This window comes from Molossus molossus, unplaced genomic scaffold, assembly GCF_014108415.1.
Source record: "Molossus molossus isolate mMolMol1 unplaced genomic scaffold, mMolMol1.p scaffold_m16_p_1, whole genome shotgun sequence".
NCBI lineage: Eukaryota > Metazoa > Chordata > Mammalia > Chiroptera > Molossidae > Molossus > Molossus molossus.
Window position 1 is genome coordinate 189,895,503 of NW_023425344.1, and position 17,703 is coordinate 189,913,205.

General features: G+C 48.4%; 2 protein-coding genes and 1 pseudogene across 4 annotated transcripts in view; all 3 read right to left on the minus strand.

The window, feature by feature from the left end:
* Positions 1-248: 248 nt before the first annotated feature.
* On the minus strand, positions 249-14,455 carry LOC118631522 (RNA polymerase-associated protein LEO1-like). Of its 2 annotated transcripts, none has more exons than XM_036263946.1 (10): positions 14,378-14,455; positions 10,234-10,336; positions 9,803-9,948; positions 8,517-8,601; positions 6,841-6,935; positions 5,668-5,802; positions 3,764-3,899; positions 2,795-2,915; positions 1,340-1,432; positions 249-322 (listed from the first exon to the last, which is right to left on the minus strand). In XM_036263946.1, the coding sequence occupies exons 2-9, from the start codon at positions 10,312-10,314 to the stop codon at positions 1,344-1,346; spliced, it is 888 nt and encodes a 295-aa protein (XP_036119839.1). In that variant the 5' UTR covers positions 10,315-10,336; positions 14,378-14,455; the 3' UTR covers positions 249-322; positions 1,340-1,343. The 2 variants fall into 2 exon arrangements, with proteins under 2 accessions (XP_036119839.1, XP_036119830.1); XM_036263937.1 differs by having other exon boundaries at positions 1,340-1,447.
* A 186-nt stretch (positions 14,456-14,641) lies between these two features.
* Positions 14,642-14,916, minus strand: LOC118618245 (annotated as a pseudogene).
* A 784-nt stretch (positions 14,917-15,700) lies between these two features.
* The window catches only part of LEO1 (LEO1 homolog, Paf1/RNA polymerase II complex component), a 33,538-nt gene continuing 31,535 nt past the window's right edge, over positions 15,701-17,703 (minus strand). The window contains exon 12 of one of the 2 annotated variants that reach the window (XM_036243238.1): positions 15,701-15,936. In XM_036243238.1, the coding sequence (XP_036099131.1) occupies positions 15,832-15,936 (105 nt within the window). In that variant the 3' untranslated portion in view covers positions 15,701-15,831. The remainder of the gene's footprint in view (positions 15,937-17,703) is intronic. The other variant, XM_036243244.1, reaches the window with a different exon arrangement.

The window sequence follows — 17,703 nt, forward strand, 5'->3', positions numbered from 1 at the left end:
AACATTTCATTATCATTTTAAAACAAACTGTTGAAATTGGTTGTTAGACTGATGAACCTCAAAGGGGGAGGGAAGAGATAAACCAAAGAAAGACCTTATATACATGTATGTGTAAGCAATGGACACAGACAATAGTGTGGGGAAGGCAGGAGGAGGTCAATAGGGGAAGTGGGGGGCATTTGTAATACATTCAACAATAAAGATAAGTTTAAAAGAAAATAAAACAAATTGTTGAAAACAATACATACAATGAGCACACGTTTTATGCTTCTGTCATCATCTTTCTCTTCACCCCCTGCTCTCCTGTTTCTGGAGGGTTCACCTGAAAAAATGAGAGGTAAGAGGTAAAATTCAGTATCAAACATTTCTTGAAATTTGTTGCAAGTGGTTTGGAGCTGACAGGAGAGCCAGCCTTCACATTAGAACTCAACCCCCACTGGCCCTGTGCGCAGGCGCTGCGTCCGGCAGGTGGGGTGACGGGGACCGTGCTTCCGGGGGAGGCAGGCGGGGCTGGAGGGACACCTCCACTCTGCTGACGAGGATTTCTATCGCGTTACACTCGAGACACGTTCCTCTGCTTCCTTAGTACTCTGTCTGAAAGTCAGTATTTTAAAGGTTGGTTTTTTAAAAGGACTGCTGTTACTCTGTGTGCTTTTAAAGTTTTAAATATATATTTTACACGAATGAGTGAAAATGAATGCCTCGCTTATACAAGTGACCAGTGTGCACATGAACATCCCTGTTACTGCGATGTCTGCTTCTGTCTCCAGAGCCCAGAGTGGAGCCTGCTCAGTGTTCAGGAAACACAAGGAATTAGTGTGGTGCAGGTGGTAACACAGTGATTCACTTGTATAGTTGAGATGTAAAATGTCTTTGCACTTGTGATCTTATACGTGGAAAAGGAAATAATTAAAGGAAAATATTTTGATAACATGGAAATGGAATAGCCCTCCACTTCCATTATACCCAAGTAATCAAGACGCCCAGTTACCACGGTGAACATGGTGGGCCCCTTGCTCTCCCACGCTGCACTATTCCTGGTTGTCCAGAGAAGACTTGATGTCCAAGGCCCCGAGCCCTTCTCACAGGCCCTGCCCTCTCCCTGGCTGCTGTCTCCTACAGGCGAACACTCCTCCCCAGCCAGCAGAGGTCACCTCTGACTGCCCTCCCACACCCACCGTGCACAGGGCCAGGGCCGCCCCCAGTGCTGCCACTGCGCCCATCTCGCTGAGGCTCGATGAGGTGTGGACACCTGCTGTGCCCCTGGGTTGAGTCCCCTTTAGAAGCTGGCTCCTGGGCACAGGGCAAACCCTTCAGAATTGAATAAATGTGCTCTTACCTCATCACTGGTGAGCTGCTTTGCTCGGTAATCCTTGAGACTTTTCTTCTGATCCTTCATCACTGTCTGATGAATAGATTCTGTCCTGTTCCTCTGAAAGCCAAGGAACTAAAACATGAGACTGACCCTTTTTGTTTGTTTGTTTGTTTGGTATGTACCCCTAGTGGGAACCGAACCCGGGACTCTCGGTCTGTAGGCCGAAGCTCCAACCGCTGAGCCAAACCAGCTAGGGCGAGACTGACCTTTCAAGAGGAACCCTTTTATCCCTGAATTATTCTTTTGCATACTGTTACTTCCACTGCATATTTTCCCTTCAGGAGCCAACAGGTTTTTTAAAGTCTTGACAAGAAGGCACATACAGTCCAGCCGCTGTGGCTCTGTGGTTGAGCGTCGACCCATGCACCAAGAGGTTAACGGTTTGATTCCCGGTCAGGGCACATGCCCAGGTGTGGGCCCGATCCCTGGTGGGGGCATGCAGGAGGCAGCCAATTGATGTTCTCTCTCGTCAATGTTTCCCTCTCCCTCTCCCTTCCTCTCTCTCTCTAAAATCAATAAAGAAAAAAAAATTAAAAAGAAGGCACATACAGAGGGAGGCACAGGTAGGTAAGGACTCTGCCCAAGTGTGCTTGAGTATAGCAAGTAGACTACAGAATGTATAAATGATGAGGGCCGGCAATTTGTGCTCTTATGAGATTGGACCTAATGGCACTGTGCTATGACATTCTTTTGAGTTAATAAAGCTATTGTGATAACCATAACCTGCATGTCTTTTTCCATACAAACGCCTGTAAACCTACCTTTGCCCACCACTGTATAACTTCCAGACATGCTGAAGTGACTTTGATCCTAGGGGCTGACAATCAAAAGATTGTGAGATCATTTTTAAATACCCAAGAGACTTTAAGCACACATTTTTAAAAAACTACCAAGTTTAAATATTGGGTCCTTAATTATATGAGCAGATAAACTGCCTATTACACATTTTCCTCCATATGGAAAGAATTATTTCATTGGTTTTCTTTATTTTGCCTTATTTTCCCAGCTTAGCTTTTCTGTGGGAAAGTAGCCAAAACAAAAACAGCCCAGCTGCTGTGGCTCAGTGGTTGAGCGTTGACCCATGCACCAAGAGGTCGCTGGTTTGATTCCCAGTCAGGGCACATGCCCAGGTTGTGGGCCTGATCCCCAGTGAGGGGTGTGCAGGAGGCGGCCAATTGATGTTCTCTCTCATCAATGTTTCTATCTCTCTCCTCCCTTCCTCTCTCTCTAAAATCAATAAAGAAAAAATATTTTTTTTTAAAAAAGACTTCTGATCTGTTGTCCTGAGGAAGTAACAGCAGGTCAGGGAATGAGCCCACCAGAGCAGAAGCAGGCGCAGCGGCCCAGAGATGAAACGTCACCTCCACACCCGACTCACCTCCCCGTCCCCTTGATACTGGTTTTCCCTGACTTCCTCACCTTCCTCCTCGCTGTCACTACTGGACTCCTGGTAGGGGGCACTCGGCCTCTGCTGGTTCTGCTTCTCCCGGAGATGGACTGTCCCCTGGTGAGCAGAAGCCCTCAAACGTTCTTCTTCTTTCTGTAAAGAAGCAAAAAATCATTTAACTTAAAGATGAACGACTTTTGTGTCCACTTGAACCTATTTTACTTTGTCCCCTCTGTCTTCAAACTAGAGATGTCTCCAAGCCACACCTGTCACCACACACAGTGACGGCCGTGTTCAGGTCTAAGGCGCGAAGGCCACGCAGGGGGAGAGGCAGAAGGCTCCTCACACTCGCCATCTGATCAGGACGGGCACAGGCACAGTCTCGGGAGCTGCACCGGCCCCTGTGCTGCCAGTCAGAGCCCAGAGAGCAGCCACCAGCCTGAGCAATGCCATCCAGTGAGCAATGCCAGCGCCAGAGGGAGGCTGTTTCTGTTCACCCAACACAGACACCTGACTTGCCCGGGCTCCACCAAACCACCACAGCGCCCAGATATTCCTGTCTGGGCCCCTCGGCTCCTGACGCCAGGATGGGAAGGTGCAGGCAGGGGAGGGCCCCTTCCATCTGCCTGGCGTTCCACAGGTTGGGGTTCACAAGGCAGAGCCAGTGTCGAATAAGTCACGCATGTCCTTTTGAACTTCCTATACCACTTCTTACCTGGCTAACACAATTTTATGATATCTGTCAAAGACTACACTATTTTTTTAAATGATCCACTGTCGTGTGAAATCTCAGACTGGAGAGAGAGCACCGAGTGTCCGGTTTGCTGTACCTCCCCTGTGGCTGTTGCCGTCACTGTGGTTCGCTACACGTTTAGAAGGGTGAGCTGGCCCCCCGTTACTACAGGAGACAGGCTGGCTGTGGCGGTGAGAAACGGTGGATTCACACTCTGGAAAGCACAGCTCTGAACACCAGACACCCCGGATGAACTCAGCCCACAAACCTTAATCTTCTCCGTGCGCTGGCATTCGGGATCGCGGCCAGCCATCGGCAGGATTCTAATCTTCTGGGTCCCTGCGCATCTGTCCGCAAGCGGCAGGGTCATCTTTTTATGAGTGGCGTAGTCGGTAGAGTGAGGTCTGCCGGAAATGAACAAAAATGGCTGTTTACGAAGAGCATCTGAGGCCACCACAGCGCGCGAACAGCTGTGGGCAGTGGCCACCTGCCCGCAGCCGCGCAGGAGGCAGGGCCCCAGATCCTGGTGCTCCTGAACCCCTCGTCCTCTGGCTCCCCGGAAGCCCCACCGTCCACCCCACCCCTGAAGAACGTGAAGGGTGAGGTGGGAGGGGATGGAAGGATTGGCCCGGGCAGGTCCAGGGCGTTTACTGAGAAAGCCCCCGACTACAGTCAGAAGCGGAGGGGTAGGAATCTGCTCCACAAGGGAGGCGCGGAGGCCGGAAGGCGCGGAGGCCGGAAGGCGCGGAGGCCGGGGGGCGGGAGGCCGGGGGGCGCGGAGGCCGGGGGCGCGGAGGCCGGGGGGCGCGGAGGCCGGGGGGCGCGGAGGCCGGGGGGCGCGGAGGCCGGGGGGCGCGGAGGCCGGGGGGCGGGAGGCCGGAAGGCGCGGAGGCCCGGGGGCGCGGAGGCCGGGGGGCGCGGAGGCCGGGGGGCGCGGAGGCCGGGGGGCGGGAGGCCGGAAGGCGCGGAGGCCCGGGGGCGCGGAGGCCGGGGGGCGCGGAGGCCGGGGGGCGCGGAGGCCGGGGGGCGCGGAGGCCGGGGGGCGCGGAGGCCGGAAGGCGCGGAGGCCGCGGTGTAGGAACTGACGACGGAGGCATCGCAGAGGAGGGGACCTCTTGACAGCCCAGGGACCACCCGGGAAAGGAGGCCGTGCGGAATGCACCGCCGTCCGGGCTGGGGAGAGGGGACGGTCCTGAGGAGGGTGCCCGCAAGGAGAGCGTGGCTGTGCGATGGGACGGAAGGAATGGAGGGTATGGACGGGGAAGCGTCTCCCCAGGCGGAGCGCGGGGCGGCGAGAACAGCACACCCAGCCCCTTGTCCGAGGACGCGGTTCCGGAAGAGACCCCGGGAGCGGGACTGGCGACAGCGGGGCGCCGGTCTCGCCGTGTGAAGCGTGACTGCTCTCTGACAGCGGGTTCCACATCCCCGTGACGCAGGCGTTTCCACCTCACAGATGAGGAAACCACATTCACCGGGCGAGACCCGCGAGGCACGAGCCCGGGCCACCATGACAGCCTTTAGCCCAGAGCAGCAGATGTCTCGACCATCATTTACACGCCATGAAATTCACCCATTTTCATATACAATTAAACAAGCATTTTAATTCACAAAGTTTCACAACCACTCCTGCAATCCGATCTCAGAACTTGCCCATGCCCGCTGAGAGGCCTCACCGCTGCTGTCTTGAAAGCGTCCCCTCAGGGGGAGGGGCGGGGAGGAGGCGCCGAAGCACCGACGCCACAGCCCCGACCTGCGTGGGGCCAGGCAGCTGCCGGCCACGCGGCCCACAGCTTCCCTTTCCGCGCCTGCGCACACACCCTCCTCCGCGTGAGCAGCTGGCTGCCCGGACAGTGTCAGCAAAGGGAAGGGACACGCTGACCCGCAGAGGGGCACGGACAGGCCTTCAGCCGCCTCCGCGTGCACTGATCCAAGCGCGTCAATACACCGGTCGCCCGGTTTACACAGGGTCTCGTGGGCCGTGGGCCGAGGGCCCGAACGGCTCCCTGAGAAACCACCTCGCGGCAAAGGTGAAAAGTAGTCCGGGAACCAGCCCATGGCCCTGGGTGAACTGCACCTCCAAGCAGGTCGTCAGGGCCAAGAGCCTTTTTGCACAACCTCTCTCCCACGTGGCCCTCTAACTGCAGATAACACTGCATCAGTATGAACAGTTACCTAAAGGTGAGCTTGGATTTAAAGATGGCTTGTCCCTGCAGCCCGGAATCCTCTCTGACGAACAGGTGGCTCTGGTTGCCCTGCAGGGGGGCTTTGTAGACATCGAACACTTCACTGCCTAAGTGCAGGGACATGCTGCAAACGAGAAGCAGGCCAGTTACTAGGGTGGCTGGTTAACCCATGCTCCAGCGGCCATGTACCGTTACTGTCCCTTAAAACGCTGTGGAGCCCTGGCCGGTGTGGGCTCCGTGTCTGGAGCATCAGCCGGCGCACTGAAGGGTCTCGGGTTCACTGCTCCGTCAAGGGCACACACCTGGGTTGCAGGTTGATCCCTGGCCCTGGTCAGGGCATGTACGGGAGGCAACCAATCAATGTGCCTCCCTCACATTGATGTTTCTCTCTCTCTCTCCTCTCCCACACCCCCTTCCACTCTTTAAAAATCAATGGAAAAAATATCCTTGGGTGAGGATTAACAACAACAAAAATGTTGTGGAGCTTGACCGGTGTGGCTCAGTGGTTGAGCGTTGACCCATGCACCAAGAGGTCACGGGTTCGATTCCCTGTCAGGGCACATGCCCAGGTTGTGGGCCCGATCCCCAGTGAGGGGCATGCAGGAGGCGGCCAATCGATGTTCTCTCTCGTCGATGTTTCCATCTCTCTCCTCCTTTCCTCTCTCTCCAAAATCAATAAAGAAAAAAAATTTTTTAAATGCTGTGGAGCTGCAGGGCCCTCTCATCCTGCATCCTAAGAAAAGATACCGTAAATAACTAACCTGTCTCCCTCCAAAGCAAAAGGTGCTAAAAATCCATCCTCCTTTCAGCTTGAACTATGGTTGTTTGCTCATTTCCCCATCTCTACCTCTTCAATAGTGGAACAAACAGGTTCTCAGAGCACATGTCTGACAGCTCACACGGGAGCTGACATCGGGCCTCCGCTCGGCAGGGAGGCCCCACGAATTCCATCACATCGTGTCTGTTCTAACGCCTCGCGTCCGCGCAGCACTGGGATCGCAACCCGTTTACTTCTCTCCACTTTCCCAGGGAAGCCAGAGGCCCAGTTTGTTCAGTTTAATTAAAGATGACCTCAGAATAAAGTCCTGCCCAGAAAACTTCACACACACCGCAGGCCTCCCTCTGGGGACCTCAGCCCTCCTCAGGCAGGCGCCGTGCTCACCTTCCATCTGACCACTTGACTATCCGAGTGTTGCTTTCTTTCACTTCATTTCCTCCTTCGTCCCTGCGTACCCGCCATCGAATAGTATTTTCCACCTGGCTCAAAACATAAAGGCATTAGCCACCCAGGGCGACGGGCTCCATGTTCTTTCTCCCCAAGTGACTTATGACCATGAGCCAAAGGTGCATAGGTAGTGACAGAGTAAGGTTCCAAACGTAGCTGATGGGGCCACACTGAAACCCTCCTGCTGCAAATACCTAGAGACTGGTTAAACTGAGCACACATGTTGTTTAAATCTTTTCTGAGCCCCAGCTCATAGCACTGGAAGCAGAAGCTAAACACGATGCAGGACGGAGCTAGTATCCGCACATCGAGCGCTTCAAGGGACAGAGGATGAGGCTTTGGGTCCACCTGCAGTAGGCAGTTAAAACCGAGACCACCCTGGCCTGTGTTGCTCAGTGGTTAGAGCGTCGGCCTACAAACCAAAGGGTCACGGGTTCAATTCCCAATCAAGGGCACGTACCTGGGTTGCAAGTTCGATCCCCAACCCTGGTCAGGGCACGTGCTGAAGGCAGCCAATCAATACATCTCTCTCACATAGATGTTTTTGTCTCTCTCTCTCCCCCTCCCTCCCTTCCACACTCTCTAAAAATCAATGGAAAAAGATCCTTGCTTGAGGATATAAAAAAAAAAAAAAAAGACCTCCGCCTATTGCTGGGCCACTCGAAGGGCTTCGAATCTGATGAAAGAAGGACTCAAAAAGTGCCATTCGCCTAGTAAGATAAGAAAGCTCTGGGCGCCCTGGCTGGTTTGGCTCAGCGGTTAGAGCATCGACCTGCGGTCCGGAGAGACCCGGGTTCGGTTCCCGCTAAGGGCATGGACCTCGGTTGCAGTTTGTCCCCGGCCCTGGTTGGGTCGTGCGGGTGGCAGCCACTCGATGTGTCCCTTTCACATCGATGTTTCTCTCTCTCTCTGTTCCTCTCTCTCCCTCCCACTCTACCTGAACAAAAAATGGAAAAATGTCCTCGGGTGAGGATGATAAAAAAAAAAAAAAGCAAGAACTGAGCATTATATCAAATAACACTTTATAAGAATAAACTATTAAGTAATTAACAACAAATTAAAACTTGAGACTTGTGCTTTGTCCTGTTTTTTAGTTCAAGTTTTCCCCTACCCATGTGGTAGGAAACTCAGTCACCCAAGTAGCATAGAAGTGGGTCCTGCCCACGGCGCCCAAGAGGCCCAGCAGAAGCGCACGCGAACCCGTGGAAGCCACGCAGTGCGCGGCCACCCCGCCCCTCGGGGGCACAGTCTGGTTCTCGGAGAGGGCCTGAGGCAGTCCTGCCCCTCGCTGCGTGCGGAGCATTTGTCCCAAAAGAAGTGGCCGAGTTTCAAAAATTTTTATCTTTACTTCTGTCAAAAAATTACAACTACAAATAAAAGATTAGAAAGGTGACAATTCTACAGGAATTAAAAAAAGATGATGTACCTTCTCTCCTAAAAATATTCTTAAAAGGCACTTAATTCCTTGTTTGAAACTGTTACTTATTGATTGAACAGTACACATAAAAGATATTTCATAAGCTCAAGTCTCAAGTTATTATCTCTGCATTTTACTTTATAAAAGAAAAAATGTACAAAAACACCAAACAAACAGGGTTACAGTGAACCGGTACCTTTAACTTTAATCTGGTGCTATCCTCCTCGTCAAGCACCTTCTCCTCTGCAAATTCGTCTTCATAATACTGAGGATCAAAGGGTCTAAAAATTGTTTTTTAATGTCATATCAGCCATGTTTAGTAATGAATCTGATTAATACTACAAATTATAATCTTTACAACAAGCACCAATATGTTTTTCAAAAATCACAGTAGACAAATCACTTCATGTTAAGAACAACAGAGAATTATGAAAATGACTCTACTTTCTTGAAATTTGATTTAAAAACATATTACATGAAATAAAATCTGAAGGTGACTAGTAATTTAGTCCTTCCTTGCTTGATAAAGCACATCTTCTAAAACACAGGTGATACGTGACCTGTCTCCATATTTGTAAAGTGTTGTGTTGCCCTGGCCAGTTAGGCTCAGCAGTTATAGCGTCGGCCCGCAGAACAGAGAGACCCGGGTTCGGTGTCCGTTAAGGGCATGTACCTCGGTTGGGGTTCGTCCCTGGCCCGGCTGGGGTTGTGAGGGTGGCAACCAGTCGATGTGTCTCTCTCACATCGATATTTCTCTCTCTCTTCCTCCTTTTCTTCCTCCCACTCTGTCTGAAGATAAATGCAAAAGTGTCCCTGGGTGAGGATAAAAAAAAGTATTGTATTTAATTGCTTGCTCACGCACCTTTGTGAGTAAAACCAATTAACATACCATGTCCAAAATCACTGTCTTTTCTAGACTTGCGTAGGCTTCCACGCTGAGCATTTGCAATTTCCCTAGCAAACTTCCTCACTCATTTTCTGATTTTTAAGCTTTATGCGAAACACCTTCATCGGTTGTGATGTCTGTTTATTTATAAGAAAAGTGCCAAAACGCTGGAAGAATTATTAGCACTAAAACTCTCTCACACCAATAATCCATCATTTTTCTACCACAGACCATCCTAAACTTATTTTTTCAGTTACATGAGAAATCTCCCATCTTTGTGATTAGCCAACTCATGATAAATAAGGGGGAAAACATTTACATTCTACATATTTTTATCCAATATTTTGAGAAAGCCCAGCCAGTATGACTCAGTGGTTGAGTGTCAATCCATGCACCGAGAGGTTGGTGGTTCGATTGCCAGTTAGGGCACATGCCCAGGTTGTGGGGGGCATGCAGGAGGCGGCCAATCGATGTTCTCATCAATGTTTGTATCTCTCTCTCCCTCTCCTTTCCTCTCTCTCTCAAATCAATAAAGAAAAAAAATAAAATAAAAATACATACTTTGAGAAAAAGAAAAATTGAATCACTACTCTTACCTGGGTTCTATGCTGAGAAATTTGGGTAGCTTAACAAAGTACAATTCATTTCCTAAGTCAGAGCTGAAGCGGGGAATCTCTACTTCTGCTCTGGCTTCAGCAGCTGGCTCCTCCTGCTGCTGGTCAGGAGGCGGTCCACTCGCACCCTGGGGAAGAATCGGGATGTGAGCCCTGCCATGACATCCAACCCCTGTGGCTCTCCTCCCACTAGGCAGCTGCAGGTTTGGCCGCAAGTAACTTTAGATGCTGGTTTAGGGATAAAGCCATCAGCGACCCCTCCAGGCATTTCCCTAAAATGTCATCCTCTCCCCCTCTTCCCTGTTTCCCAGTCCCCCTCCCCCCCCCACGAGTGCACCAGGCCCACCAGCCTCAGGAAATAAATGTCTTACCCTTGAGCAGGGGACCGGTTGGGGGGGAGTGATGGTACTTACAATGGGCTGTCCGGGCATAGGCGGCTGCTTGTCATCATCACTCTCTGAAGAAATGTCATCTATGTCTCCAAACAGATCCATGGTTCCACCATAAGCTTCAGTGCTGGGGGGAAATGCACAGTATTAATTTCTCTGAAAAAGTCTTCACACAGTTCTTAGCCTATCACATCAACATATTCCCAAGATTCAGAAACCAAATCTTGACAAACCTAACCTCAGCCGGACTCCCAGCACATGGCCCTCAGAAGCCGGAGGAGAGTATCTACGGAGGACGAAGCTGACAAATTCGACTGGTGGAAGGCAAAGCTGCTGCGACAGACAGACAGCTTTCCAGATGGTTCCCAATCCCTGCCTTTGGTGCCCTTGGCCTGGTGTGGTCCCTCCAACACTGCGCCCTGGTCTGTGTGATCCACTGAGTACAACCTCACTTCCCAGGCGAGGCCATGAACTTGTGGCTTTGCCTCTTTCTCTCTTGGGTCACATACGGATCGATGTCTCTCTCTCACATCAATCTCTCTCTCTCTCCCTTCCTTTCTCTAAGCATGTTGTTAGGTGAGGATTAAAAAAATAAATAGCCCTGGCCAGTTTGGCTCAGTAGTTAGAGCATCAGCCCGCGGTTCGGTTCCCTCTAAGGGCACGTACCTCGGTTGCAGTTTGTCCCCGGCCCTGGTTGGTCATGTGGGTGGCAGCCACTCGATGTGTCTCTCTCACATCGATATTTCTCTCTCTTCCTCTCTCCCTCCTGCTCTATCTGAAGATAAATGTAAAAATGTCCTCGGGTGAGGATAAAAAAAAATGCCCAGCTGGTGTGGCTCTACGGTTGAGCATTGTCCCATGAACTGAAAGGTCCCGGTTTGATTCCCAGTCAGGGCACATGCCCAGGTTTCGGGCTCGATCCCCAGTGGGTAGTGTAGGAGGCAAACATCTCTCACATCAATGTTTCTGTCTCCCCCTTCCTCTCTCTCTAAAAAATCGATAAAAACATTTTTAAAAATAATAAATAAAAATTTAAAAGACCTAAGCTTGTGATTTTGTTTCTGTAAGCGCTCTGGGACGCGCAGAAGTATCCATCCCACACAGAAATCCTTAGTCATCACTGCAGAGCAAGGGAGCAGCCACGAGAGCCCTCCACAGGGGGTAACCATTGCCAGCACCCTGCTTTCCCTCTGGTGAGGAGCCTAGACCTGCGCTCAAACCCAAACCATCTCCAAATCGCATCTTTCAGGATGTTTTTCCTCAGATCCTGGTTGGGCAACAGAAAACATACCAGTTGTCTATACAACTAGAATTTAAAAATTATAATTAAGTTTAAAGTTGTTAAGTTACAAAAAGTATAAAAAGAGAAGTCAAAGGAGCAAATGCTGACAGCAACTCCCACCCCTCAAGACGAGGGAACAGAGAGCTGGAGTTACTCGACTTAACTTACAGGAAGGGCCCCTTGGGACGCAGACCTGTACCTGAGGCGAGGCAGGGGACCGATGTCTCCCAGGGGAGTACAATACAGCTAAATGTCGGCAAAACTGCAGACTGGACGGACCTGCTGTGGGAAGAAGCTGCCCCTGCTGGGGTGAGGAAGCGCCGGCCGAAAACTGCAGGGTGACAGGAAGCCCCCAGAAAGGACCATACACAAACAGGAAGGAGCACTCTTCTCTTTGCTATCCAGCCTTCCAGGCTTTCTGTGGCGCCCCCTAACAGGGGGCCGCTGGCAAAGCGGAATGTGCTTGGCCCCAGCATCGCTAAGCTGGGTATTAGGGTGGGTTCGGAGACAAGAGACAGGACCTTAATAACTGACACCCAAGTGTCTACTGGTTAAAACAAAAAAGGAAGAAAAAGAAAACTAGGTTCTATGTCGCTTCTTGGGAAGACAGTCCGTCTAGAACAATGGCAGCCGGTGCCTCAGTTCACAGATCAGGAATGAGAGCCATCCATAAAAATGGTGTCTTCCAACAGTGAGGGTTCGAGAAAGGACAGATGGGAGAGAGCCACCTTAGAACTGCTCAATAAAGGTAGCCAGCAATTCTAACTAATGTCAATGATGAAATGTTCTTTCCGGAAACAAAGCTTCTGTTGCTCTAATTTTACACTTGCTGCAATTACAGTTGAATGCTGTTTAAATAATATATGTGCAATATCCAAATTAGCACATTATGATTTATCTTTAAATTAATGTTGTATATACATCAAAGTTACTTTGGGGAACTCTTGTTATACAATCAATCTCCCAACACCAGGGGTTCAGTCACGTGTGTTTATTTAAAGAGTAGTTTTGCGCCAGTTTGGGATAATTCAAGCTCATTTAGGTGGTTTGTTTTTTTCAACTCATGAAGGTCTATGCATTGCTGTGTTTAAACAGTCAATAGCACAATTATAAAGGTTAAGAAATAGAACTTGACTTCACTTCTGCCATTCTATGTGAGGAGAGTTTTTGTTTTATTTTTTCCACTGCAGAGACATTTGAAAACTGCTAGAATTAATCCAGGGGAGAAGGGGAGAGTTGAAATTTCTGGCATTTATTGTGAAACGAGATTTTATGAATCTCTGTCAACGTATCCTTATGTGTAACTTTTCCTAATAATAAGTATCTGATGCTTTATGAGAATTTTTGAAATTAAAATTAATGAAGTGCTCTTTGATAAACTGTAAGTAAAAACTGACAAACATACCTATTTGAAAATAAATATGCATTTAAAATGAAACTGTCACAAAATCATTGACAAATTTGTAAAAAATAAGTCTTGAGCCCTGGCCGGTTTGGCTCAGCGGTTAGAGCGTCGGCCTGCGGTCCGGAGAGTCCCGGGTTCGGTTCCCGCTAAGGGCACGTACTTCGGTTGCAATTTGTCCCCGGCCCTGGTTGGTCGTGCGGGTGGCAGCCACTCGATGTGTCCCTTTCACGTTGATGTTTCTCACTCTCTCTCTCTTCCTCTCTCTCCCTCCCACTCTATCTGTACAAAAAATGGAAAAATATCCTCGGGTGAGGATAAAAAAATAAATAAATAAGTCTTGAAACAGTCTAATTTTACTATATACTACTGTGACAAACTATTGTATAGGTACAAATTTTTCTCCATTAAAAAATCATTATTGTAGCCCTGGCTGGTTTGGCTTAGCACTTAGAGCATCAGCCCATGGACCAAAGAGTCTTGGGTTCGATTCTGGTAACGGGCACGTACCTCAGTTGCAGTTCAGTCCTCGGCCCTGGTAGGGGTCATGCAGGAGGCAAGTCGATGCGTCTCTCTCACATCAGTGTTTCCCTCCCTCCCTCCTACTCTATCTGAAGATAAATGAAAAAATATCCTTGGGCCCGGTTGGTGTGGCTCAGTGGTTGAGTGTTGACCCATGCACCAAGAGGTTGACGGTTCGTTTCCCAGTCAGGGCACATGCCCAGGTTGTGGGCCTGATCCCCAGTGGGAGGAGGCAGCCAATTGTTCTCTCTCATTGATGTTTCCATCTCTCTTCCTCTCCCTTCCTCTCTCTCTAAAATCAATAAAGAAAAAAATTTAAAAAAAAAAACCTTCGGGAGATGATTTAAAAAAAGGTTTAAAAAAATCATTAGTATAATTAAAAATATTAAAACACTAATTTTTTTCCTTTAAAAAACAAACAACAACAACAAAAAAAACGATGTTGCCTTGGAAGGGAAAGTCAGAATGAAGGCTCTTAGCAGCCAGGAAAGGAGTTCCAACTTGGTAACCCAAGAAATGGCAAAGGGACTGACAGTTTGTCAGGAAAGTGACATGATGGTGACTCAGAATCCTCTTCTCGATGTCGCTTTTCTCTGTCCCTGGACAGGCTTCCCGCAGCCAGCACTGCCAGACTGTACTAACAGCACTGGGAAGGAAGTGGGCACAGTCCAATCAGAAGGCACCACAGAAAAGACAGTGTGGGGGTGGATTTAAACATATCTGCAAATTCTCTGTCGTTCCTACCATCAAGAGGCGTCCAACTTCCCACCCTTTGAACGTGAGCTCGCAATACTGACTCACTTCTAATGAACAGAACGTGACTTTCAGTGCTAGTTATAATAAGAAACACCGAGAAAAGGAAATCGGCTTTCACCTGGCTCACTCTGTGGGACTCCCCTTTGGGCTCAGCCACCATGTTGTGAGAAAGCAGGGCCAGGACCAGGATGTGAGGAGATACTCACCTTGGGTGGAAAATACAAGGGATGCCAAAATCTCAGCGATCGAAACAAATACTATTGCAGTATCTCTTAAACACTCTGCAAAAAACAAACAAAAAACCCCATGAACTACCAATTTTAAAGAGAGAACCCAGCCAGCTCTGCACTGTGAAGTTCTCACTTGCATTACCCTAGCCCAGCCCTGTCACCTACTGTCTTTATTTAAAGGCCTCACATGTTTATTACTGAATCAACCTACTACAGCAGGAATACATTAACACAGAGAAAAATCATTCTTTCAATAATGTCCCAGTAAAACACGTTCAACCGTCCAGACAGCAGTGATCTCTCCGGTGATGTGTTAAATTGTGAGCAATCTGGACACAGCATATTCCTTATCTGCTCTTCCTCACACACCCAGCTTGGTTCTTCTCCAGTGTCTCCTTTTGGAGTTGTACCTGACTTTATTACCAGCTTTCATCCAAATCCACTGGGGAATGAGCTGATTCTGTTTGTTTCTTGACCAGGAACCGCTCGATCCTGAAAGTCTTGTGAGAAGACATGGCGAGAGCAGCCGCACACTCGGCAGGGAGAGAGCAGATCCTGTCTTTATGTAAAATGTTGACACTTCACTCATCATGAGGTTTTTTGACATTAATTTTTTAAATGTTGCATTATTGATCTTGATTACTGGGAATCCCCCCAAATTCATATCCACCCAGAACCTCAGAATGGACTTTATTTGGCAATAGAGTCTTAGAGAGATGTAATTGGTTAAGATGAGGTCACCTTGGGTTAAGGTTGACACTAAACTCACTGATTGGTGTTGGTCTGGGAGAGGTAGATCTGGAGAGACACAGAGACAGAGCAGACGCAGGGAATAAGTCCTGTGCAGACAGAGGCAGAGACTGCAGTCCCGATACCACAAGCCAAGGAGAGCTGGGAGTCCCCAGGAGCCAACCCAAGGAAGGAAGGGTTCTCCTCCAGCACCTTCAGAGGGCATGGCCCTGCTGACAACCTGATTTGGGACTTCCGGGCTCCAGAACTGTGAAGAATACATTTCTGTGGTTGGAAGCCACCCAGTTTGTGGTGCTCTGTTACAGCAGCCCTAGCTAACTAATACAGTTACGAACTGTGACCCTTTGGCATCCGTGCCCCAGGAGAAGGCCTCACTGGCCTCGCCTGGCCATGCCCGGGGCTTCGTGGAGATGGAAGGGGAGGCATCAGAGCAGCAGGAATTCACTAAAACCTAAGACTCAGTAAATGAATAAATAAAAATAATAAAACCTAAGATTGTTAACAAAATCAATTGCTTTGGGAAAAATCAGTTCTTGAATACAGACTTAATTTTAAAAAAATTTATTACAATTAAAATTACAGAAAAGCAAATCAGTTCATTTCGATCAAAATAACTCATGTTTACATTATATTTATAAAACAAACTGTACAATATATAAAATGTTTTCACATTTTGTACTTCAGTCATCATCTTCTTCCTCTTCATCACTGATCACGTACTTCTTATGCTTTTTATTTGCTTTATCATCATCTTCTGCTTTTCTCTTTCCAGAAGGTTCACCTTCCTAAACAGATAAAAAATTTTAAATCTAAATGTCAATAGACAGAATTTCTAGAACAGTTTATCCAAAGTAGTTCTGAGATGAATGACTCCATGAAAACTAAAAATAAAATAACCATTTAAATAAGAACATTCACCAGATGAATAAAAACAGTGGTCAAGGTCATGGCCAGTTTTTAAATCTGCAAGTGCTAGAAGGCATTTCAAACTGACCACTATACAGAGCAATTACAAGCAAACCATAAAGACACAGACAGCTGAGGACAGGCCGTGGTCCCTTTCCGTCCCCTTGTTTTCGGGTTTCCTCATGGGTCTTCCTTTTCCCATAGCATCTCCTCCTACCCATCTGTCTACCTCTGAAGTAATTTAGGTTTTCTAAAGTTTTTACCGCTTACAAAAATAAGGGAAGATAAGAAGCTCTATTTTTCTCCTCTTTCGTAACTTAGAGCCTGTTGGGGACAGGAAACTAGCATTCTCTGCTCAGCTACGACACGTCACTGCCTACTTTATCCGATGTTGACTGTAACACAACACTTTACAGGAAGCAAGCATGGATCCCACTGCGCAGATGAGGAACCAGACTGACATGTGACATGACTTGCTCCAGGCCATGTCAGTGGTGAAGGGTTGCCCCAAGATCCAATAATCCAGTTCATTCTAACCTATACTCATGCCCTTTGTCCCATATATCAAGGGATGCGCTGACGGGTGATATGGTGGTTCTCTGGTATGGGAAATTAGGGTCTGAAAACTCCCCGTATCTCACAGGCATACCCAGGCTCATGGTAATTAGTTGGGTTTTCAGGTGCAAATATTGGAGAGGGACCTAGAACAGGTATGACCTTTTTCTTCTCTCCCATTGTAACCCATGGCCAGGACTTGAACTGAAGTAACAGGAGACAGGGGCAGGAGTTGGGAGGTCCAGGCAGAAGTAAAACCTTGTTGTCAGGAAAGAGGAAGGGAAGGGTGCAGGAGGCCCTAACGGAGTGCCTGGGTGACTAGCCAGGAGGCATTCAGAGAGGCATCTGTGAAGAAGGCTACTGGATGGCCCACATGTTAGACCTCCTCTCTGAGGATACGAGGAATAAAGAGAAATCCCATGGCACTCTGTTTTCATTCAGTCTCTGCTTGCCAAGAACTAAAACAGCATCTGCTGAGATGAGGATTCCCAATGCCAACGGTTCGACACACTGTAAACGCATCACTGAGATGTTTCCTATGCAATTTAAAACAAATATGCTGCAGAATGATTTAACAATTCCTGTCTACTTATCTTCCCTAGCATGCCACTTCCAACAATGACTGAGAAATATTTAATGTTGTGATTAACAAATAATGCAAGAACGAAATTCTGCTTCACGTGAGAAAAGAGCTACAGAAGCTGTTCACAGAAGCCAAAAATGATTAAAATATATTAAAATCAAGGATAACAGGAACATATATCTATTTCCTAGATGACAGAACACAATCTTTTTAAATAACCCTCTCACTGAAAATAAGTAACAGTGATGGGAAAATATGAACAAATCAATGTGATGGCAAGAAAACAAAGTACAATCAGAGGCCAAAAATGAAGGAACCCACAGAGATAAGCAGAGCGCCAACACAGGCTCTCTCCTCCAAGACATTTACCGGACTCTGCGAACTGAGCTTTGGTTTTGATGCCTTGCAGGGCGCTAAGCACAAGAGTCAAAGGCCATGTGGAGCAGATTAATAGAAGGCCCCAAAGTACTACAGTCAAACCTCGGTTCTCAAATATCTCTCATCTCAA

Excerpts from the sequence above, each read along its gene's own strand:
- LOC118631522 (XM_036263937.1), bottom strand. The coding sequence starts at position 10,314 with ATGGATCTGTTTGGAGACATAGATGACATTTCTTCAGAGAGTGATGAT. Across the intron at positions 9,949-10,233 it reads CTATGCCCGGACAGCCCATT|GGTGCGAGTGGACCGCCTCC; the intron begins GTAAGTACCATC and ends ATTCTTCCCCAG. Across the intron at positions 1,448-2,794 it reads TAGTGACAGCGAGGAGGAAG|TTCCTTGGCTTTCAGAGGAA; the intron begins GTGAGGAAGTCA and ends CTCATGTTTTAG.